This window comes from Geotrypetes seraphini, chromosome 16, assembly GCF_902459505.1.
Source record: "Geotrypetes seraphini chromosome 16, aGeoSer1.1, whole genome shotgun sequence".
Classification (NCBI taxonomy): domain Eukaryota; kingdom Metazoa; phylum Chordata; class Amphibia; order Gymnophiona; family Dermophiidae; genus Geotrypetes; species Geotrypetes seraphini.
This window is the reverse complement of record NC_047099.1, coordinates 52,300,653-52,325,435: the sequence shown is the minus strand read 5'-3', so window position 1 is coordinate 52,325,435 and position 24,783 is coordinate 52,300,653. Positions and strand designations below refer to the sequence as shown.

The 24,783-nt window shown below is 43.8% G+C and overlaps 1 protein-coding gene across 3 annotated transcripts in view; it reads left to right on the top strand.

Moving 5' to 3' along the window:
* Positions 1-10,286: 10,286 nt before the first annotated feature.
* LOC117350268 (zinc finger protein 282-like) overlaps positions 10,287-24,783 on the top strand; it is a 51,495-nt gene continuing 36,998 nt past the window's right edge. For 2 of the 3 annotated variants that reach the window (XM_033924468.1, XM_033924466.1), the window contains exons 1-2: positions 10,449-10,646; positions 23,415-23,747. In XM_033924468.1, the coding sequence (XP_033780359.1) occupies positions 23,724-23,747 (24 nt within the window). In that variant the 5' untranslated portion in view covers positions 10,449-10,646; positions 23,415-23,723. Of the gene's footprint in view, positions 10,407-10,448; positions 10,647-23,414; positions 23,748-24,783 lie in introns of those variants that run through there. The other variant, XM_033924467.1, reaches the window with a different exon arrangement.

The following is a 24,783-nucleotide window of genomic DNA, read 5'->3' as shown; positions in this document are numbered from 1 at the left end:
TCGTGTTGGCTCTCCCTCTGATGTCACGTCAGAGAGAGCCGACACAGGTAGCAAGCTAGTGATGTGTCTCACGCCAGGAAAGTTAAAGACGTACAAGAGAAAGGGTACATGCAACTGGCAGAGGGGGGGTTGGGAAGGAGAGGAGGATGGCTGCTGGCGCCCCCACCAAGACGGCACCCGTGGCGAACTGCCTCCACTCCTCCCTTTCTATGCCACTGTGTGGACCTGATTCTATAAAGTCCACCTAAAGTTAGATGCCGAAATCAGTGCCTAATTTATTTGAGCGATAGGCTTAATCAGTGCCTCCAGTGGCACTCAACACCTCACAATCAGCTTTTATTGGACATAATTGAAAGTTAGGTGCCTAACTCGTAAAACTTGATTCTATAAAAATTAGTTCAAAGTGCCTACTCCAAAAGTACATATGAACATAAGAATTGCCATATTGGAAGAGACTGAAGGTCCATCAAGCTCAGTATCCTGTGGCCAACCCAGTATCCTGTGGCCAACCCAGGTCCCAAGTCCCTGGCAGAAACCCAAAGAGTAGCAACATTCCAGAGCTGAGACTGTGAGGTCATAATGCCTTATTCACCAATGCCTAAGAGCCAACCTCATCAGTGATGTCACAATGGTTTGATTCTCCTAGACTTGGCCTACAAAAGAATATAAGAGTTGACAGACTGAAGGTCCATCAAGCCCAGTATCCTGTTTCCAACAGTGGCCAACCCAGGTCCCAAGTACTTGGCAGAAACCCAAAGAGTAGCAACATTCCAGAGTTGAGACTGTGAGGTCATAATGCCTTATTCACCAATGCCTAAGAGCCAACCTCATCAGTGATGTCACAATGGCTTGATTCTCCTATACTTGGCCTACAAAAGAATATAAGAGTTGACAGACTGAAGGTCCATCAAGCTCAGTATCCTGTTTCCAAAAGTGGCCAACCCAGGTCCCAAGTCCCTGGCAGAAACCCAAAGAGTAGCAACATTCCAGAGCTGAGACTGTGAGGTCATAATGCCTCATTCACCAATGCCTAAGAGCCAACCTCATCAGTGATGTCACAATGGCTTGATTCTCCTATACTTGGCCTACAAAAGAATATAAGAGTTGACAGACTGAAGGTCCATCAAGCCCAGTATCCTGTTTCCAACAGTGGCCAACCCAGGTCCCAAGTACTTGGCAGAAACCCAAAGAGTAGCAACATTCCAGAACTGACATTCTGATGTCATAATGCCTCATTCCACCAATACCCAAGAGCCAGCCTCATCAGTGATATCACAGTGGCTTGATTGTCTAATCTAATCTTCAGTTTATATACCGGGTCATCTCCCAAAGGAGCTCGACTCGGTTTACAATTGATTAAATTAGAGTAACATAAGAGTAAGCCTATAAAGAGGAGGCCTAAGAGTAGATAATTATTGATTAGAAGACAACATGGAAATTAAAATTGAATGTAAAATTGTTTAAAATTTAATTAAAAGACTAAAAAGATTAGGATAAATTGTTGCTACAACACTTCAGTAGATAGATTTGGCTCACATAAGAACATAAGAGTTGCCATACTGAGACAGACTGAAGGTCCATCAAGCCCAGTATCCTATTTCCAACAGTGGCCAATCCAGGTCCTAAGTATCTGGCAGAAACCCAGAATAGCAACATTCCAGAGCTGAGATTGTGATGTCATAATGCCTCATTCCACCAATACCCAAGAGCTAGCCTCATCACTGATGTCACAATGGCTTCATTGTCCTAAACTTGGCTCACATAAGAACATAAAACAGACCAAAGGTCCATCAAGCACAGTATCCTGTTTCCAAGAATGGCCAATCCAAGTCCCAAATAGGTAGCTAGATCCTTAGTAGTTAAACAGATTCTATGCTGCTTACCCTAGGAAAAAGCAGTGGATTTCCCCAAGTCCATTTCAATAATGGCCTAAGTCGGCGTGTAATTTTAGACAGACTTTACGGAATCAGGGCCTGTGTGTCTCAATCTACTTTTTGAGATTGAGATAGTCGGAGGGCACAGAAGAAATTTAATAAAAGAGATTTACAGAAAAACAAATGGCTGCAAGAGAGACAGAGTTAGGAGCTACAAAGAAATCCTAAGAGCAGAAGGCACCAAAGACAGTAATAATTATTGAATTTTGTTGGTTGTAGGAATATTAATAATTTCAAGCTTTTTTTTTCTGAAATACAGATTGACGAAACTGAGAGACCTTGAAGAACTGATACATTTTATCTGAATTTCTTTCTTGTCTAGCATCATTACATATGTAAATAGATAAATAAAATAAGATTTTACCTTTTTGATGGGTACAGGGGTGCCTCATTTATGCTTTTGGGATGCCTTTCATGTTAGTGCCAGACTTGGGAGGGGCTCCACATGTCCCACTGAGTAGGAAGGCCAGCGACTGAGCGCATTTTAGTAAACAGAACCCTCCTTGTCATACCTTGGGAAAGGAAAAATTGTGATATCCTGAAATACTATTCATTGTAGAGAATTTTGTTTCTGAGTATGAAATGGGAAACTGGGAGAAATAAAACTGTCTTGAGGGGGTCGAGTGTAGCAGTGGTTAAAACTAGGCTCAGCACCCTGAGGTTGTGGGTTCAAAGCCACACTGATTCCTGTGACCCTGGGCAAGTCACTTTATCCCCCCCCCATTGCCCCAGGTACATTAAAGAGATTGTGAGCCCACCGGGACAGACAGGGAAAAATGCTTGAGTACCTGAATAACTTCATGTAAATCGTTCTGAGCTCCTCTGGGAGAACAGTCAAGAAAACTGAATAAATATGTAAACAAGGAGGAATTCACACATGCTCTGAATCTGAATGTAGGAAGAAGCTGCTTGAAGGTAGTTTTGAGAAAATGAACTCATGCTCAATGTTCCCTCTAAGGATTGATGAGGTGTGTGCAAAAAAAAATATGCATGAGCGACAAGTTACATACTCCACAAATTTATGAGCAGGCGCACAGGCGCACTCCTATCTGCGTGTTCTGTGAGGTGTAGGTCCGTGGCCACAGGAGTGCGCATGCGCGAGTCCCCAGCCTTACTGGTATGTTCATGCTGTTCTTCGGTCTGCCCTGCTCCTTGCCTTAGTGTATTTTTAAGCTGAAAGACGTGGCAGCGGCTCCTCTCACGATCGGAAGTCCAGTGCAGTCGGGGATCTTGAGAGGAGCCGCCGCTGCATCTTTCAACTTGAAATACACTAAGGCGAGCAGGGCAGACCGAAGCTTCAAAAAACATTTCAGGCGGCGGTGCGGAGCGGCGGATGGAAAAAACAAGGCTCCGAGGAGGACGCGCAGGCACAGCGTTGCCCGAGGAGAACGACAAGCGCCGGACTCACGCCGCTTCTGTCCCCTTTCGCGGTGCCACGCCGGCGCTTGGCCTGAGCCGCCGCCGCCGCTTCCTCTCACCTCCGCCCGCGCTCGATTCCAGTCACGCCCACTGCGTATTTTAGTGAGCGACACGAGAAAAATTATGAGCGACGCCAATGAAAATAGTGAGCGATCGCTCATGTGCTCAGCTTAGAGGGAACATTGCGTCATGCTTCTTATTACCTAGTTTAAAAATCCACAATAGGCTTTTACAAGAGAGGCTGAACACATCTCAAAGAAGATTACACAGGAGCTCTTGGAGTAGAAATGTGACCTAGTGGTTAGAAATGATGCCTCAGTACCCTGAGGTTATGAGTTCAATCGCAGCCTGCTCCCTGGGCAAGTCACCTAATCCCTCCTTTGCGCCAGGTACCACAGTTCGATTGTGGCCTACGGGGACAGATAAGGAAAATATTATTCAATTTATTGTAAACCGCTTTGGGTCAATTTTTACATGAAAAGGTGTTAATAAATCCCAATAAATAATCAAAAGTGCGGTAAGCAGTTACCACATGAATTAGGGTGTGTTAACAGTTACTGCTTGGCCGTGATATTAATCCATGTTAATTCACATTGCTTTCTACAGCAAGGAGTTACAAACAGGTGCCTTAGGCCCAGATTTAAAAAAAAAACGGCGTTATTAGGAAAGCACTTAAGTTAATTGTTTTAATTGGCTATTAACGGCGTGGTAATTGACAGTGACATTAAAAACAAATTAAAGAAGAAAAAGTAGGTGCCATAAGATGCCTACGCAGGTGCCTGGTGGCACTGAACGCCAAAAGCCTTCGATCCTTAATCCTACTCCTTTGCCTATCAACCCAGCCAACAGATTAACCATTCTCCTTAACTGGAGAATGGTTAATCCATGACACCTTAACACCTTCCAATTAAACAAATACCATAAATAGATTGTAACCTACCCTCTCTAACTGCATTCCATATGTATTTTTTATACAGTTCTTCACTGTCAGTTTAATTTCCATCCTATAAGTTCATATAGAATTTTTCTTTTTTCAACCATCTTTATTTTCTCTTCTTTATTAATTTCCAGGTACTTTAGTTAGATTGTGAGCCTTCGGGACAGTAAGGGAATTTTTTAAGTACCTTCTTACTTCTCATTTATAATCTTAATGTATACTTTCTTCAAACCGCTTAGAACCTAACAGATGTAGCGGTATATAAGAAATAAATTACATTACATTACATTACATCCTGTTTGGCTGCCTTGTCTGTTTAGATTGTAAGCTCTTTCGAGCAGGGACTGTCTTCTTTCTGACTCTGTACAGCACTGTGTGCGTCTGGTAGCGCTATAGAAATAATTCATAGTAGTAGTGTGAAGTTTTTGGGAAGCAGAGCTGAGATTGTGATGACATAATACCTCATTCCACCATTAAGAGCCAACCTCATCAGTGATGTCTCAATGGCTTAATTATCCTGTCTCCCCACTGCCCTTCAACCTAGCCAGCAGATTAACCGTTCCCCTTAACTGTATCCATGACATCCTGTTTGGCTGCCTTACCTGTTTAGATTATAAGCTCTTTCGAGCAGGGACTGTCTTCTTTCTGACTCTGTACAGCACTGGGTACGTCTGGTAGCGCTATAGAAATAATTCATAGAAGTAGTAGGTTATGAGTGGGGTTGACATTCGGCACTGCTAAGCGCAATTCTACATCAAAGATACATAAAACTCTGACCTACATTTCCAGTGCGTACCTTCGACGCAGGCCGCAATTCTGAAAAAGTAATCTGAGTGACACGCAACTGATGCCATTTTTTCAGGCGCCTGCCGACTATAGCACTGTTTTTAGAATCCAGGCCTTAGGACCATAAGTTTTTACCCACCCACCCCTTTTATAAACCGTAGTGCTTTTTAGTGCCGGCCGTGGCGGTAACAGCTCTGACGCTCACAGGACTTCTATGAATGTCAGAGCTGTTATTGCTGCAGCCGGTGCTAAAAACTGCTTTCACGGTTTTGTAAAAGGGAGGGGGGAGTTGTGAGCGTGCAATGTAAAGAGCCATATACAGAATGCTACCATACACTATCATCACTGGAGAAAATATCGATGCACTTATCACTCCATGAAGAGGACACAAGAAGTAACCCGTCCTGGGCTCTTTGGGAATATGCTGCATGAAAAGTCCCCCACCCTTGGTGACATCATCCCTCAAACCCCCCACCCCCAGTGGCATCTTCACCCAAATATCCCACACTCCTACCTAGGATGGTTATCCTTGCTGCTGGATTTCCCGTCTGTCTCCTTTCCTATTTCTAAAAATTTATACTTTGATTTTCAGACTGTTCTTTTCTAGATTTGTGTTTTTTCAAGTGAATGTCTTGACTTTCTTGTGAAAAAATATATATATTGTATTTCCTTTCCACACTATTTGGTTTTAGTATTGAAAACCACATGGATATAATTGACATTGGAGGCAGTACAGCAAGTATTTTTCGCTCCATAAGATGCACTTTTTTTCCACCCAAAAGTGGGTGGAAATCTCAGTGCGTCTTATGAAGCAAAGGTACAAATTTTATTACCCCCCCGTACCATTGTAAAACCTGCCCGTCTGCTGCCGCCGCCACACCACCTTTTTTTAAAAACCCCCCTCCCACCCATCGTCGTCCTCCTCATCCCCCTTCTTCGTCATCTCCCCTTTTTAACCTGGTGGTCCAGCATGTATCCTTCTCCCGTCTTATTTCCCAGCCAGCGGCACACAGATCATGAGCGCAGACATCAGGAGCTTGCTTTACGCTCTCACCCTCGGCCCCATGCTGCTTTCCGAATGGCTGCCGTAGGTTCTCGCGGGACTCGTGAGAACTTACGGCAGCCATTCGAAAAGTAGCTCAGGGCCAAGCGGGAGAGTGTAAAGCTTGCTCCTGACGTCTGCGCTGCTAATCTGTGTGCCACTAGCTGGGAAATAAGGAGGAGTCCAGCAGAGCGAAGACTGTGAGCACCGTCTGCAAGGTAGGTGCTGCGGCAGGGAGGCAGAGAAGCCGGATGGAGCTGCTGGACCCATGAGCAGGGGATGGGTGGTCAGGATTTTAAAAAGTACAGGGGGGTGGCTGGCTGGCTTGGGGGCTGGCTGGCTTGGGGTGAGCTGGCTGGCTGGGGGCGGGCTGGCTTGGGGCTGCCTACCATTAGACGTGCCCACCACTAGATGTGCCCTGTACCCTGTCCCGGCCTACCAGTAGACCACCAGAGGGGGGACAGGGTAAAGGGCACACCATTTGGTTCAGAATTTTGTTTTCTTGTTTTTCTTCATCTAGAGGTGGGTGCGTCTTTTAATCAGGTATGTCATATGGAGCGAAAAATATGGTAAAGGGGAAAGAGAATGAGACTTGTATATTGCTTTTCTGTGGTTACACATTCAAAGTGGTTTACATATATACAAAAATGTATTCTATAAACTGTATCTAGCATTCTTATTTTTAAAAAAAACCCTACCTCCCAATACTTTCCCCCTCTTGGCTCTTACCAGGGGACCATGGTGGCTAGTGGAAGGCAGGAATAATCCTGCACAATCTGTGCCCAGGTTCAAAATGATTACTCTGACCCCTAATGGCAATCTCATCATACAGCTGCTAGGGGGTCAAGCTGACAAATATAGAGCATGCTATTAACACTTGATGTTCAGGCTAGATGTATTTAACTTTAAGACATATTTTGTAAATATTTCCAAGAACAGCTACAGAGAGCATTTATAGTCATAACGTGTGTTTCTAAGATAATTTTTTTGTGAACTTCCCAGATCAAGGTTATAAATGCTGTGAACAGAAAAAAAAATAAATGAATAACCCACTTACCTTACAGCATACTAATGCAGCAGGACCCTGAGAAATGAAAAAGGAACACATTAGAACAGTTGCTTTTACAGGGAGTAACTTTAGAAATGTTTTTTTTTTTTCCACAGGTAAATCCTATTTTACATAACATAATAATATATTTGTATACTGCAATACCCTTTAGTTCTATGCGGGTCACAATTCGAAGAGACTGAACAGATTCAGGGAATTACAATACTTAATCTTTCAATAATTTATCGAATAAATAAGTTTTCAACAGTTTCCTAAAATGATAAGAAAGGACACTTATGAAACATTTCTAAGGGTTATGCCTCACCAAGACCTGCAAGGGAGTTGTGGTGAATTTATGTGGCAGCCTTTTTGTGAAGTTCACAGCAGTGCCCTGTAAGGTGCCCCACTACTCTGTGGCAAGTCCATCACGTTGCTGGTCCCTCCCACATCTAAAAGGTTTTGGGTCTTGGCATTTGGGACTTTGACAAATTTTTGGACGAGAATGTGGTATAAAGATAGATGACCTGGCAGGCTGGACAAACAAACAGCTGGACATAGAAGTAGACGATTTTCCCCCAAAAAATTTTGGACGTATTTTTCGAGAATGGACTTTGGACGCTGCTGATTTTGGGTGACTAGTGCCCTAGGCCCAAAACAAACTTAGATGTTTCTTTTGATTATGCCCAAGGCTCTTAACACTTGCATTGTGAGGTCATAGAGACTTATAGTTATAGAAACATAGACACATGATGGTAGATAAAGGCCAATTGGTCCATCCAGTCTGCCTATCCACAGCATCCACTATTTCCTCCGTTCCCTAAGAGATCCCACATGCCTGTCCCATGCTTTCTTGAATTCAGATAAATCTTTGGCTCAACCACCTCTACCAGTAGACTATTTTATGCTTCTACCACCCTTTTGAAAAAATAAAAAAATAAAAAACAACAATTTTCCTTAAAATTACACCTGAGCCTATCCCCTCTTAACTTCATCCTAAGCCCTATCATTCTGGAGCTTCCTTTCAAATTCAACTTATCAGTAGCCCATGATGACAACTTCCATCTAAGGAGGTTTTGCACAAAAGGGCTTTTCTAACATCGCCCTGTGAAAAAGGCCATACTTTTATGTGGCTCAGGTGTAGGCATATTCCATACAGCGTTTGAGCATGCTGGAAGCGTAAATTATAAAATGCATGCCTATGTCTAAACATTTATGCCTTTAGTAACAAAAGAACCCAGATAGAGGAGTACTAGAAAAGTATCAAGAGAACAAGTCTCCTCTGACGCAGAAAAACAGCGGTGAGGAGAAGAGACAGTCCAATAGGAACAATCTACCAAAATTTAAGAAAGTGTATGGAAAGCCCTCAGTCTCACAGCCTGCAATGGGAACAAGCCCCTAATGCACAAGCTGTCACAGTCATACACCCAAAAGGTATTTATCTGTGAAACATCCCTGGGCTAACCCTTGTGCAAATTTAAGGTGAGTAACTAGTGCAGAAACCAGTGTGCTAAAAGTGAACAAAATAAATAATCACATAAATTAATAAATTAGTTGGGCTGTCTCTGCCCCTCATCCGAGGGTACAGCAGCATCCAAAACCAGCCAAGCCGGTACAATCACGAGCTGAACAAACATTTATGCCTGCAGCTTTGCTCCTGGTATTAAAAAAAAAAAAAGATATATAAGTCTCCTATACTTCTTTAAAAATTATTGGTATTAGATCCCTAGTATGTGTTGAGTTAGGATATAAACTTGTATTAAAAAAAAAAAAACAACAACCCTTGAATAGTACTGTAACTATGGCAAATTGTAACCTATTAACTGTATATTATGTATCCTAACCTGTAACCCATTCTGAGCTCTTTGAGAACGGGATAGAAAACAAATAGGCTGTAAATAGGTCACATGCAGAAAAAAAACTATACACAAGTTTGGGTCTATTAAAAAAAAAACCCAACCCAACTTATTTGATATTATTTTCAAAAGCTTGAACAGCTACTACAAAAACAACAAAACCCCAAAGAAATTCTAAGGGCTCCTTTTATCAAGCCGCGCTAGAGGGGTTAAAACGCGCGCTTTTCATCACCATCAACCCCTGCGCTGGCCTATACGCCGGCTCAAGGGAGGCGTTAGCGGCTAGCGCGGCGGGCGGTTTAGCACGCGGTATTACGCGCGCTAAAACCGCTAGCGCGGCTTGATAAAAGGAGCCCTAAGGGCTCCTTTTACGAAGGTGCGCCGAGGCGGTAGTGGCTAGCGCGCTCGGGAATTTAACGTGCGCTATTGTGCGCGTTAACCCTTTCAGGACCAAGGGACATATTTGTCCCATAACTTTAAAATCCTATCAATTTTGATTGGGATAGTCTACAGTTCTAAATTTGATATGTACGGATTCCATAGGATACTGCCTTTATGTAAACAAACTGGTTCCGACATTCATTCATTAGCGTCGTTGCCAGATTGATGAGAAGATTCACTTGCCACACTGTCCATAAGCCAGAAGTGTGATTTAAAAAAAAAAAAATAATGATATTTCACAAAAAAAAATCAATTTTTTGGCATCTGCAAGCCCTTTTTACCATAAAAATGTCGTCAAAACCACAAAAATTGGCCTACGATCCTTATGGTCCTGAAAGGGTTAAGGCCCTAGCGCACCTTGGTAAAAGGAGCCCTCGAAGTTTTCCCCCTTGGGGTTACAATGGAAGGAAAGTTTGGGCTTGCATATATCTCTACCTAAATGCAGGGAGATTTAAGAAGCCTCCAAGCAGAGTGTGTCAGAAAAGTGAGCCTACATTTGGGAAATCAGAAACCGGTTCTGGGGTTTTAATTAATTAATTAATTTTTTTTATTTTTTTTTTTTTTACTAATAATGGGAGTTAATGGTGGAAGGAGGTGCATCTCATAGGAAACTGCAGCTCTGAGGGCGTCACAACGAGCCCTTGTTAGCTAAACCCGGTCCCTCCTTCCCTGAACCACTGGCTACACTTTGCTTCATATTTCAATGGCGGCGAGGCCCCCTTCAGTCCTCTCGCGAGAGCTGGCTATCCCAGAAGGCCGCGCGGCGCCGCCGTCGGCGTGCTACTCTATGGCTCTTCCTGGCTATCCCAGAAGGCCGCGCGGTGCCGCAGGAGACGGCGTCTCTCCTGAACGTTGGCTCGCCCGGGCTATCCCAGAATGCCGTGCCGGCCCCCTTCTCGCAGCTCTATGGTGCCTGCTCTTTCCGGCCGCGCGGCTATTTGTCCAGGTTTATTTCCGGAGTTCTTGCTTCCCTGGGCAAAGCGTTGAAAAGGAGGAGGTTCTGTTTGGGAAACGGCTGCGAGGCTGTTGGTTGCGAGAGTTTTGCATGATGGGGGCTGCAGTCTTGCAGGGAGGAGAGTTTAGTTACTTTAATTCTAAACTAAACTAAACCTTAAGTTTATATACCGCATCATCTCCACGGAAGTAGAGCTCGGCACGGTTTACAAGAGCTTAAAAATGAGAAAGGGTAGGAAAAGGTTTACATAAGTTTATAAGTTGAGTGGAAAAGTAAGGGAAAAAAGAAATGACATGTTAGAGAAGAGCCAGGTTTTAATAGAAATACAAGAAATTTAAAGAAACCTAATTGAAATTAATTAAAAAAGTAGCTTCTCTTTCAGCACTGTTTATACACTTTTCATACATGCTGTGAAATCAGCAATGCTAGGAAGACATTTCTTGCACTAATTAATAAAGTAATAAGAACATAAGAAGTTGCCTCCGCTGGGTCAGACCCGAGGTCCATCATGCCCAGCAGTCCGCACCCGCGGCGGCCCATCAGGCCCATGACCTGTAATGTGATCCTTCTCTAATCCCTTTTATACTCTGTCTAAAACCTATCTCTACCTCTATCTGTATCCTTCAATCCCCCTATCGTTCAGGAATTTATCCAATCCTTCCTTGAACCCCCGTAGTGTACTCTGCCCTATCACAACCTCCGGAAGCGCATTCCAGGTGTCCACCACCCTCTGTGTAAAAAAGAACTTCTTAGCATTGGTTCTAAAATTGTCCCCTTTCAGCTTCTCTGAGTGCCCCCTTGTGCTTCCCAATAATCTGAAGAATCTGTCCCTTTCCACCCTCTCTATGCTCTTCATGATCTTGAAAGTCTCTATCATGTCTCCTCTGAGTCTCCTCTTTTCAAGGGAGAAGAGCCCCAGCCTTCCCAACTACTTCATTCACTATCCCAGTAACTGCAATTAATTGCTTTTTAAGAGGCGCTGGCACAACATGACAAAGGTTGGACATTGGCATGGGTTGTTCAGACCTCCTTGAAATAAGCATCAAGTTAGGCAAGATTCACATTGGGGCTATGCATTTAGTTATTTATTTGCATTTATATCCCGTCCTTCCATAAGAGCTCAGAACAGGTTACAAGCTTACATGCATAATAAAACAACAGGGTATGCTACTACTATTATTAAATATTTCTTTAGCGCTACACAGAGTCACAAAGAGTAAGAAGACAGTGCCTGCTCGAAAGAGCTTACAATCTAAACAGGCAAGACAGACAAACAGGATGTCATGGATACAGTTAAGGGGAACAGTTGGAGGGCAGAGGAGTAGGGTTAAGGATTGAAAGCTAGAACAAAAAGGTGGGTATAGTACTGTAGAGCATGACAGTACATTTTAGATCATGATGTGATAGGGCAATACATAGGGGGAACATGATAGTAGTCAAAAGCATGTCCTTACTTCATAGGATATGACAGGATAGACAGCATGGGTTGGTGATGTTATGAGTTTGGTATGACATTGCAGTAACTAATAGAGCTTGATAATACATTATAGTGCTTGACAGTGTATAAGATGGATATTTTATCTCTTCACATATCATAAGGTTTTTACCATAAGTATTCTTGGATGCAGTATCTGTAAAGCAAAAGCAATTAGTTACTCTAAGCAGGTAACTGCAACAGTAATCAAGCTGAGAAGTAATTAGCAACTGTAATTAATTACTCGTGAACAGTAAAGTGTAGTTAATTACTTGAAATGTAAGTTCTCCTTGGACAACAGGATTAGACAGCCATAAAAGGGACAAGGTCAAGGAGATGGTGGACGGCACCATGTGCGAGCAACAGAGGGCCAGCTTTGCCTGCATGTGTGTGAATCTGAGTCTTATTCATCGCTATCTACGTGCGCTAAATGTTTGTAATAACACACATACGCTGGGTTTTACTAAACAGCGGTAGAGGTTTTTATGAGCTTTGGAGCATTTACCTCGCTGGCCCACAGTAGAAACCTTAGACATTTACCCCCTCTTTTACAAAACTGCAATAGCAGTTTCTAGTGCGGGGAGCCCCGATGAATGGCCCACGTTGCTCCCGACGTTCATAGGAACTCAGTGACTTGCTCAGGGTCACAAGGAGTAGCATGGGGTTTGAACCCACAACCTCAGGATACATGAAGCAATGGTAAATGAAGTGACTGGCTCAGAGTCACAAGGAGTATTCTAATCTCATCTAATCTAAACTGATTCTTTTAATTTGGGTGGGAAGGGAATAAATTTATTTATTTGATGTTATACTAGAAAGAAATTCAAGTGATTGTATTTAATTTTAAATGTTTTATTATTTGTACACTTGTAAGATTAAAAAATGAATAAAGAATTAAAAAAAAAAAAAGGAATTCATTACCTGAAAAGAAAAAAAAATATTTGCTTTCTCCCTACAAAGGTCCAAAGCAGCTTACAATTTTAAAATTATATTAATACAAATTACTAACAAAATTTAATACAAAGTATCATCACTACTATTTATAATTTCTATAACACTGAAAGGCGTACACAGCACTGTGCATTTAATATTCAATAGACAGTCCATGCTCAGAAGAGCTTACAATCTAATTTGGATAGACAGGACATCTCTATCTCAGGGTTGGGAAGTTTCTGGTAGGAGGAATGATGAAAAGGGTGTAGGTCTCTGATGGTGAGTGGGAATTAAGAGCTGAAAACAACTTCAAAAAATTGGGCTTTTAGCTTGGATTTGAATACTGCTAGAGACTGAGCATAATGTATTGACTCTGGCAGCCTGTTCCATGCATACAGCACGGCAAGAAAGAAGGGACAGATCTGGAGCTGGCAGTGGAGGAGAAGGGTACAGATAAGACAGACTTCCCCGATGAACAGAGTTTACAGGGGGAGGGGGAGAGATAAGTGAGGGGCTACAGAGTGAATGCACTTGTAAGTCAGTAAGGGGAGTTTGAACTGTATTTGGAAACGGGGAGCCAATGAAGTGATTTGAGGAGGTGGGTAATGTGAGCATGGCAACTCTCATGGAATATGAGTCGTATAGCAGCATTTTGAACAGATTGAAGGGGTGAGAGACGGGATGAGCAGGAGACCTGAGAGAAGTATAGCCTAGAATTTTGAATAGGCGATAAATCAAACTATTTAATAAACTTGGAAGTATGTTGCAGTAGTCTAAGAGAGAGGTGATGAGAGCATGGCTAAGGATTTACAAACATCCAATTTTTCTACATCATAAATTTCTCCAATACATTTTCAAACCTTTCTGTAGCATATACGAAGTCTGATTTTTCTTTTTTAAATTCTTTATTCATTTTTTAATCTTACAACAAGCGTCAATGGTAAAATATTCTAGATTTGGACAGATTGGTACAAAAAGGAATTTTATATATATATATATATATATATATTTTAATTCTTTATTCATTTTTAATCTTACATCAAGTATACAAATAATAATAATAACTTTATTTTTCTATACCGCCATAGTCGGGCAACTTCTAGGCGGTTTACATTGTAAGAAGGCTGGACATTCAGCGAATAAAACATTTGATATTAAATACATCACTTGAATTTCTTTCTAATATAACATCAAATATATAAATTTATTCCCTTCCCCCCCTTTCCTTTAACATTTAATCAAAAATATACAATATAAATATTCTATTAATATATATATATTTTTGAATTGGTATGAAAAGGAATTTTCAAGATTTTTTTTTTTTAAATTTAAGGAAGGTGGCGGTGGGATTTGAATCCTGGTTTGTGGCCTATTGCTCTAACCACTAGGCCACATCCTCTCCCAGGATATCTATAATAATTTTTTTTTTTATGTTTTATTCCTGTTTTATAAAGGCAAAATATGAGTATGTGTGTCTTTATAAACTAGGCTCCCAGAATAATCCCCAGTAAGGCCATCTCCTCTCTCAAATGCAGAGGCTCATATTGTATGCAAATAAGTACATAGCTAATAAATTAAGCTGGGCCTAAAAGTGTTTAAAATAATATTAGGTAAAAAAAATGACAGTGTATGAAGGGGAGAATAACAGTTTCAGTTGTATTTACTAGGTGGTACTTATCCAGGTTAGACATACACAAATTCATAAAAACATAACAATAAACTTAAGAAAATGACACAAAATATCTTGATCTTAAAAAAAAAAAATTGTCGTACTGTGAACAGCCTTATACGTCTCATCTAAGAAAGCTTGAGAGAAAAAGAACCCAATTAATTTAAAATTTTGCCAATTATGAGCTCATCACTGCTCATTTACGGCACCGGTTAAGCTAATTTAAAAACTAACCCCCTCCTTTACAAAGCCGTGCTAACGTTTTTTAGCGCTGGCCGCTGCGGTAACAGCTTAGATGCTCATAGGAATTCTATGAGTGTAGGAGCTGTTACCACGGTGGCCGGCACTAAAAAGGTCAGTGCGGCTTTTTAAAGGAGGGGGTAAGTGCCTGGAACAGCTAGGTGCACTGACCTAACTATGCCATCTATGGAATCTGGGCCAAAATGTAAAATTATGGATTTTTACTGAATTGGGGTGATCCTAATCATTGAATTTAATCATCTGAATCTCAGGAATGGGGGCTAGCAACTTGAAAATTAACCAAGGCAGCCACAAGAGATTGTTCTCTTAGGGAGCCTAATACCTTTGCACAGGCCTAGATATTTGTGCTTACTTGGGGGGAGGGAGGCTGTGTATAAGCTGCTCTTTGGTGGGCAGGGACAGATGTGTCTTTCCAGGTCTCTGGGGGATGTGGGGCCCTATACAGATACTCATTGTGCAAGGTCACTTGCGTAAATATTTGAATAAGCCAGCAGAGGCTGAACCCATGTGACTCCCGGAGTGCATGACGTTTAAAAGTTAAGACTGCTTATACTGTTTGTTAAGCTCCATGCACTTACAGGAGGGAGGTGCGTGAGCCTGGCAGCGACAGTGAAACCTGTCTGCTCTTCCTGTAGGAGTAGCTTGAAACAGTTGTACATTGCAGCGCTGGGTGGTCTGCAGGCATGGGGGCAGGGTCCTGGTCAGCGTGGGGCCATGAATGAAAACCATCTGCTTGGGTGGGATGTCCCTGGTTCTCTGCGTGTGTTAGTGAGATGTTCCTACTGTTAATTCACCTTCCACTCTGCTACTTAACAATTTATAAGTTGATTTATCTGTTGTGTTTTTATTTTAATCCCTGTTGTTTGTTTTTAAAGTTATTATGCTTTTCTGTTGGTTTTAAGTGGATTGTTATTGTGTATGTTTTCTTTGTAACCTGCATTCAATGTTACAGTTGCACGGGATAGAAATATTTTAAATAAATACTGAAGCATGCTGCCTCATTACTGAACACAGTAACGGCGAATAATCCCCAGCAGAAATAAGGAAACTCACACTCCGTAGCATAGAAGTGCCCTTCAGTGAATCACCCTATGTTCATAAGATCTGTCTATGTTTATAATTTAACTAGCTGACAGATTAGGATGTTAGCTGTACAGTAATTGCCTTTCCAAATCTAAAACACTAGCAAATGCACACAGTGTTGGACAAACACAGCCGCATGAGAAGATAAACAAAGGAGCAGCGGTCTCCAGAGAGCTTACAACCTAGGTGAGGTCAGACATGTAGGACAAAGGAGGCTTTGGGAAATTCAGGTCGAGAAAATGGTTAAAAACCAGCCACAGGGGTGAAGATTTAAAGGCAGCCTCTGAAAGGTGGGATTTTAGACTGCCTTTGAATAAGACCGGAGAGGGACCCTGGGAGCTTGTTTCAGGCCTGCCAGGAAGCAAGTAGTGCTACCCTAGTCGGAAATTGGCAGAGGTTGGGGTGGGTTCTGAAAAATCTCCCCCAAATTGCTCCTGCCTTGCAGCTCGGCTTACTTGTTTTACCTTCATCTGCCCCTGGCATTTTCAGTTTACAGAGGCGCTGGGTGCCTAAACCCACTGAAAATGTGTACCTTCATTTCTGCATTTTGCAAAGTGCAGGCCAGCAATGTCTGCAGAAAGAACACAGCAAGGCCGAGGGAGAAAGTCGTAGGCAGGGTGCTTCAATTCTGGTACCTGATCCTGGGGTGCACACTCGTCTCCAGGTCCCTCCCACCTTCGTGAGGATCTGGATTTGTGCTTCGGCCCCTTCTTCCTTTTCTAAAAGGGGTTCCTTGAGTGCCAGCCTTCCAGAAAACAAGACAGCTGTGCTTAAAGGAGAAAAAAAAAAATCCTTGTATTGAACCTTTTGAGTTGGGGCAATGGAGGGCTATGGGACTTGTCACAAGGAGCGGCAGTGGGAATTAAGAACTTAAGAATTGCCGCTGCTGGGTTAGACCAGTGGTCCATCGTGACCAGCATTCCGCTCCCATGGCGGCCCTTAGGTCAAAGACCGGTGCCCTGAGACTAGCCAAACTGAGTAATGTAGTGGGCAAATGCACAACAGACGAAGATTCAGTGCCCGACAACATGATGCACGACCTACTCCTACTGGAGCGATGGTCTAGGACATGGCAACTCAACTTCAATGCCAAAAAATGCAAAGTTATGCACCTGGGCAGCCAGAATCCATGCAAGTCTTATACCCTTAATGGCGAGATCCTAGCAAAAACGGTAGTAATCGTCAGTGAGGACATGAAGTCTGCCAATCAAGTGGAGCAGGCTTTGTCCAAGGCAAGACAAATCATGGGCTGCATACGAAGGGGTTTCGTCAGTCGTAAGGCGGAAGTCATTATGCCATTGCATAGATCCATGGCGAGGCCCCACCTGGAATACTGTGTGCAATTCTGGAGGCCGCATTATCGCAAGGATGTGCCGAGACTGGAGTCGGTGCAAAGAATGGCCACCCGGATGGTCTCGGGACTCAAGGATCTACCATACGAAAAACGGCTTGACAAATTACAGCTATACTTGCTCGAGGAGCGCAGAGAGAGGGGGGACATGATCGAGACGTTCAAGTATCTTACGGGCCGCATCGAGGCGGAGGAAGATATCTTCTTTTTCAAGGGTCCCACGACAACAAGAGGGCATCCGTGGAAAATCAGGGGCGGGAAACTACGAGGTGACACCAGGAAATTCTTTTTCACTGAAAGAGTGGTTGATCGCTGGAATAGTCTTCCACTACAGGTGATTGAGGCCAGCAGCGTGCCTGATTTTAAGGCCAAATGGGATCGGCACATGGGATCTATTCACAGGGCAAAGGTAGGGGAGGGACATTAAGGTGGGCAGACTAGATGGGCCGTGGGCCCTTATCTGCCGTCTATTTCTATGTTTCTATGTTTACCTGCGTACATTCTGGTTCAGCAGGAACTTGTCTAACTTTGTCTTCAATCCCAGGAGGGTGTTTTCCCCTATAACAGCCTCCGGAAGAGTGTTCCAGTTTTCTACCACTCTCTACCAACCATAGACAGGCTGTACAGTACTCCCCCCAATATTTGTGGGGTTTCTGTTCCAGGAATCCCCGGGAATGTTGAAAAACTGCAAATACGGTTTTTAGGCAGGAGAGGGGCAGCCTGAGTGCCGGTGAGTGAAGGTGTATGCTCCAACCACTTTGACACACAGCTCCTGATTGGTGAGGCCCGACTTTAATACTGGAAGAGGCGGGCGGAGCATACTGCGAGTGATTTCCTTCACTCGCCGGCGCTCCGGCTGCCCTCTCCTGCCTCCCCTTCGCGGTCCGAAAATACCGTGAATGACCGGGACCGCGAATTCGCGGGGGAGCACTGGATATAAAATCCCTTCACCGTTCCCATCTCCATGTTGCAAAGGGCATGGTTCTGGAGACCGCACTTTCAAACAGATATAAACAGGATGGAGTTGGTCCAGAGGAAGGCTACCAAAATGGTACGTGGTCTTCGTCATAAGGCGTATGGGGACATACTTAAAAATCTCAATAAGTATACTTTGGAGGAAAGGCGGGAGAGGGGAGATATGTTTAAATACCTACGTGGCATAAATGTGCATGAGTCGAGTCTTTTTCATTTGAAAGAAAGCTCCAGAATGAGAGGGCATAGGATGAAGTTAAGAGGTGATAGGCTCAGGAGTAATCTAAGGAAATACTTTTTTTTACAGAAAGTGTGGTAGATGCGTGGAACAGTCTCCCGGAAGAGGAGGTGGAGACAGAGACTTTGAATTCAAGAAAGCGTGGGACAGGCACATGGGATCTCTTAGGGAGAGGAGGAGATAGTGGATGCTGCAGATGGGCCATTTGACCTTTATCTGCTGTCATGTTTCTAGGATGTTCCTGTTTGTGGCTAGATATGGGGTTTGCCTGTAATAAAACAGTATGTCCTGTTTAAATATTGTTAACTCTGGGAGCCTTTTATGTAGCTGTCCAACTAACTCAGTTATTTAGCTCTCACTAGCAAGTAGGTGATTGGATTATATTCATTTCTTAAATTTGGCCTTTATCAGGCTGTAACTTAGAGATTAGAGAAAATATAGCAGCAGGGCTTGATGCGTCTGATAAAGCAAGATCAGGGTAGTCGTATTCTCTGGAGTCTGTTGGCTTCCCGTGGAAATGTGCATTTGCATTACAATTCTGCTTGGTAGATGAGGATCACTAGAAAGCTGACTAAAGAAGACTAAATTGAGCTTTGCTAAGTTCGCCGTCGCTAAAAATCGCATCTCCCTTCCACAAGGGACTTTGCCTTTGCTTACACTGGATGTAAATCATGAAATAAGCGCATGAAATAAGCGGTCGCATTGGGCTGCGACCGGAAAAATGGCACATTTTCATTTTTTTAAACTTCTTTTCAAGTACTAAATTTATACAATCACATTGCAATGTAATTCGTAGAAATACAGAAACATGGTAACAATAATTCAGCAAAGGAAAAATAAAATTCACTATCGTCCACATGATAAAGGAAATTGAGACCAAGAGAAGGAAAAACTAAAAGGAAATTAAAAAGATTTTATTTTTTTAACAGAGCAGAAAAACCTAGGGGGTCCTTTTACTAAGGTGCACTAGTGTGTCTTAGCATGCGCTAAAAATTAGCACACGATTTTGGGGAAGAGTATTTTGAACCATTGGCTGGCCGATGTTCCTCCCTCCTTTTGGTATTGGAGGAACAAGCTTCATGAGCTGATGTGCTGGGAGGCCAGGCTGGCTTGTTCCTCTCGTCGTAAGAGCAGGGACTTTATTCACACTTGGTCTCCTTACTTGGACAGTTTGCCGCCAAGGAGTCGTAGTTGCATAGTGAACGGATTGCAATTGTATTCTGCTCCACCTGTCTGGCCTGGGATTCCTTTCTGTTGGGGGTAAGGGGGAAGGGGGGTTTTGGGGGGGAGGGGGGATACTGGTCTGTTGGGGGGTGTTTGGGTCTCTTTGTTCCCTGAGAGGACATCAGAGTCCAGTCCTCTTAGGGGGGGGAGGTGTCCCTCTTTTGCCTGTTGTTGGAAAAGTTACAATCCTTATCTGTATTCTGTGGTTGTGCGTTGTTATTCTCTTTACCAATAAAAAAGATTTCGTAATAAAAATTAGCACACGCTAACTGCTAACGTGCTAACGTGTCCATAGGTATAATGGACGCGTTAGCACGCATTAGCATTTAGTGCACGCTAAGACTCACTAGCGCACCTTATTAAAAAGACCCTCTAATCAGGGAAAATGTCTCAGCCAGTTCTACAATATACCCTATGTAGAAACAGTCATACAATCACTTTCAGTTCTTCTTTAGAAACCACAAAATCCAATAGATTAGGGTTGCTAGATTTTTTTCATTAAACAAAAAACGTGGCCCCTCCCAGTTCTGCCCACAGCCCTGTCCCGTTCTGGCTCTTCGGAGCTGCATCTAGAGGGCATCTGCACGTGGCCGGATAAGACGCAATGAAACCCTCGGCTCAATGTGCGGCGGCTGCTAAGGAAGCAAATAGAATGTTAGAAATGATCAGGAAAGGAATGCAAAGCAAAGATGAAACCGTTATAATGCCCTCGTATCGCTCTATGGTACGGCCACATCTTGTATGCTCTGTGCAGTTCTGATCGCCATATCTTAAAAAAGATGTAGCGGAATTAGAAAAGGTACAGAGAAGGGCGACAAAAATTATAAAAGGGATGGGATGATTTCGCTATGAGGAGAGGCTAAAGCGACTAGGACTCTTCAGCTGGGAGAAGAGACGGCTCAGGGGTGATATGATAGAGGCCTATAAAATACTGAGTGGAGTGGAAAGGGTAATGGAGGCCACATTACCGGAAAGATGTGCTTCGAGCTGAGTCGGTCCAAAGGATGGCCACTAGGATGGTTTTGGGGCTCAAGGGTCTCTCATACGAAGAAAGACTGGGCAAACTGCAGCTCTATACCCTAGAGGAGCGCAGGGAAAGGGGTGACATGATTGAGACATTTAAGTACGTCACGGGTCGTGTCGAGGTGGAAAACGATATATTCTTTCCCAAAGGACCCTCGGTCACAAGGGGGCACCCGCTCAAACTCAGAGGAGGGAAATTTAGTGGCGACACCAGGAAGTATTTCTTCACAGAAAGGGTGGTGGATCACTGGAACAAACTTCCGGTGCAGGTGATCAAGGCCACCAGCGTGCTCGACTTTAAGAATAAATGGGACATCCACGTGGGATCCCTACGAGGGTCGAGTTAAGGAACCAGGTCATTAGCATTCAGACTTAATGGGGTGGGTCAATAGAGTGGGCAGACTTGATGGGCTGTGGCCCTTTTCTGCCGTCATCTTTCTATGTTTCTATGTTTCTGTGGTGTGAATCGTTTACTCTTTCCAAAAATACTAGGACTAGGGGGCAGGTGATGAAGCTACTAAGCAGTAGATTTAAAACAAACCAGAGAAAATAGTTCTTCATACAATGGATAATTAAACTCTGGAATTCGTTGCTGGAGAATGTGGTGAAATCAGCTCAGCGGGGTTTAAAAAAGGTTTGGATAATTTCCTAACCGAGAAGTCCATAGGCCATTATGGAGATGGCTTGGGGAAAATCCACTTCTTATTCCTAGGATAAGCAGCATAAAATCCATTTTACTACTTGGGATCTAGCTAGGCATTTGGGACCTGAGTTGGTCACTGTTGGAAACAGGACACTGGGCTTGATGGGCCTTCGATCTGTCCCAGTATGGCAACTCTTATGTTCTTATGTAGTTTTTATTGTTTGTGTGTGTTTTTTAGCTATTTCTGAGATTGTGTATTTTAATTTGTGATCCGTCTGGGGATATTATGCAGAATATATAAATAAATGATGTAAATGCTTATTTGAATTTATGGGAAATAAAGTAGTTTTATGACATCTCTTGTGTGTCCAGTTGATATCATTCATGGGGGGTGGGGATCTTAGCAAATGGTGTTGGGAAGAGAAGGGAGATAGAAATGAAGGGAAGCAGAGGAGAGAGGATGAAAGAGGGAAGTGAGGATCGGGGAATACAAGAAGGGCAGTGGAGAGGAGAAATCCTGGATTAGGGAGAAGGAGCCAGAGTTTGTGGAGAGAGGGCATATCCATTCTCTCCTCCTCCCAACCCTTATCCCTTCAGTCCTTATCCCACACCTTCTTCAGCTGCACCTCGGAGCTCTTCTGATCTCTTTCCCACATCCCCTAATCCTCGCTTTCACTCACAACCCAGAGCTCCTTGGCTTCCCTAGGTCATGTCGCACTGCTCTAATCCCCTCACTACACAGCTTCTCTGGTCCCATCAGTCGTTTGTGAGCCCTCTTTGATCTTCTCACTCATTTACTCCCAGTCCACCCCCAACTACTTACTCATCAGTGCTCTCACTCACTTCCCCGTTTCTCGTTCTCTCCTTTCTCATTCTGTACCCTCTCCCTACCTACTCTGCTCCCCTGATTCTCTGTCTTAACCCCCCCCCCATTCCTAAAAGTGCTAAAACAGTATCAGGGTTGGAGGTTATTGTATATGACCTGTCAACACTTCGGCTGCTCACCTCAACACAGTCTCCCAAGGTGACTGTACAGGGATTGGGAAATTTTGGAAGGAAATGATTCTTCAGCTCTTCGGTGATTGTGAAATTGTGGGGGACCAGAGACCCTGATTCTGAAACTTGTCAAGAGAAGGGACATAGGGGACATTTCAGATTGCTGAAACGATAGGACCTAGCCCCTCTCTTGGAATTTGCTATCATTGAAACAAAAAGTGTCAAGATGAATTCACCCCCCCCCCCCCTTACTGGCCTCATTAACATTGATTTTACAATTTGCCGCCATCAGGTTAACATCGGCGCTCAAGCCCTTTTAGCATTCGGCACACAATAATGTGCCTGAAAATCCGGCATTAACCGCCCTTTAACGCTGGCTGTTAACCGCCCTTAGGTCTTCCTAATTGCGGTCTCCCTGTTTTAGCTCAGAGCTCTGATTTACTACTGCATATAATTTCTATAGCGTTGATAGACATACACAGCGCTGTGCATTAGAACATTTAAGAGAAGGTCCCTGCTCAGAAGAGCTTACAAGCCAATCAACAGACAAACATGACAAATTGGGGGGGGGGGGGGGCTAGGTTTGGGGAGTTCATCGGGCATGAATGCCCTACTGTGAGTGGGGGATAGAAGTTAAAAGCATCCTCGAAGAAGTGGGCCTTGAGAATACGGCCAAGGATGAAGTCTGACATAGTGATTCAGGGAGTCTGTTCCAGGCAGCAAGAGAGAAGGAACAGAGTCTGGACTTTGCATTAATGGCTAAGGGTACTGAGAGGAGAGACTTACCCCGAGAGTTCCCAGGGAGGAGATTAAGGAAAGATAGGAGGGCTGAGATATTTTGTCTGTCTTGGAGTGTCTGGAAGGCACTGTGCATGCCCAGTGGTGCTATAGAAATAACAGTAATCTGATGAGATGGTCCCTGCTTTGTAGAGCTGACATTATGTTCAGGAGGAGCCTAACTTTGTGGGTTTCAGGTGCTAAGAGCATTGTTAATGCTCTTTGCAGCCGTGCTCACCAGAGAGCCAAGGATTTGTTGTGTTTAAAGATTTTCCTTAAGCGAATGTACATAACAGGCTCGCAGATTCAACAGGAAAAAACCAGGTCCCCTGACATGTTCCTTCTGTCTCCACAGATCCACCTTAAGGAGGCAGGATCCCCCCCAGCATGGCCTCAGCTGGGGAGCCTTGCGCATGCTCGCCGGCTCGCTCTTCCTCCAGTGTCTGCAGGGGCTGCAAAGAGCCGAAAAGACTCAGAATAAAAGCAAACTTTCTGTCTTCCCTAGCCCCCGGATCTGCGGAAGAAGGGACTTCAGCTGAGACCCTCAGGAATCAGCCCAGCCTCTTTCCCCTCTTGTTCATTAGCTTCTAATGAGGAACAGGGATAGCACCAGCCTGAATCGATCCCTGCAGCTGCAGAATTCAGTGGGAAAACCGGAGGGGAAATGTCTGCCCTGGTTTCTGAGCAGGTAAGACATTCTTCTCTCTGCACGCCCAGGGTCTCCCTTTCTCTCTCATGGTTAATCAGATTTTGGGCGTGCAGATCAGGGGGGACACACATCCTCTGTAATAAGGGAGTGTGGCCTTGGGAGGGGGGGAGGGGAGGAGAGCAGCCTCCCTCTGAGGGGGTGGGAAGTGACAGGGCAGTCTCCTGCCCTTCTGCATATAGGCCATCTGTCCACAAGCATCAACTGCGGCGTTAATCTCACCGCATCCAAAATGGAGCGGGTACCAGTTCGTTAGCAGAGGTAGAAAACAGTCCTTTCATTTCTTATCATTCACTTGTACTCTTGTCATTCCAAAGCCACAGTCTTGCTCAAGGCAAATTGCAGATGATGATAAATAATATAGAACACAGCTGGATGTTTCTCAATGCATGACGATTCCCAAGGCCACCTAACGTACAATCCAGTTATAAAATAAAACTCGGTATCCCGCACAAATTCTTTGAGTTCCGAGTCTAAAATCATATCCGAATGTGATTTTTTCCAATAAACACTTTTATGAACAGAATTTATGAACTAAGGGGCCACATCGGCATCTCGCAAAACAGGACTAGAAAACGATGTTGAAATATGAGAAAAGTCCCGTCTAGGGGCCCCTTGCCCTCCCATCTGTCAGGCTTGCAGCTGGACGCCATCGTAAATAAAACCCTCTTTTCGGTAGCCAAGCTTTTCGTCTGCAGAGCAAGAGGGGAAGAGTCCCTGAGAAGGAGTCCTCTCCGCCTCTGATCAATCTCCGGCCTTCTGGAGATGTATGAGGGTTCTTCAAAAAAGTTTCCGCGCTATCGTATTTTTGTGGGAAACGGTTGGGGCGGGAGAAGCGGTTAAGTGGGCGTGTCGCAGCATGTCGTGTGACTAGTTAGGTAAGCCGGCTCACCTTGTGGGCAGCGATGGAATTTGCTTCTGAGATATTTAATAAATAGTGTTTTAAAAAAAATGAAAGCGCAGAAACTTTTCTGAAGATCCCTGGTAGCAACTCCCTGTTTTACTAAGCCCGAAAGTG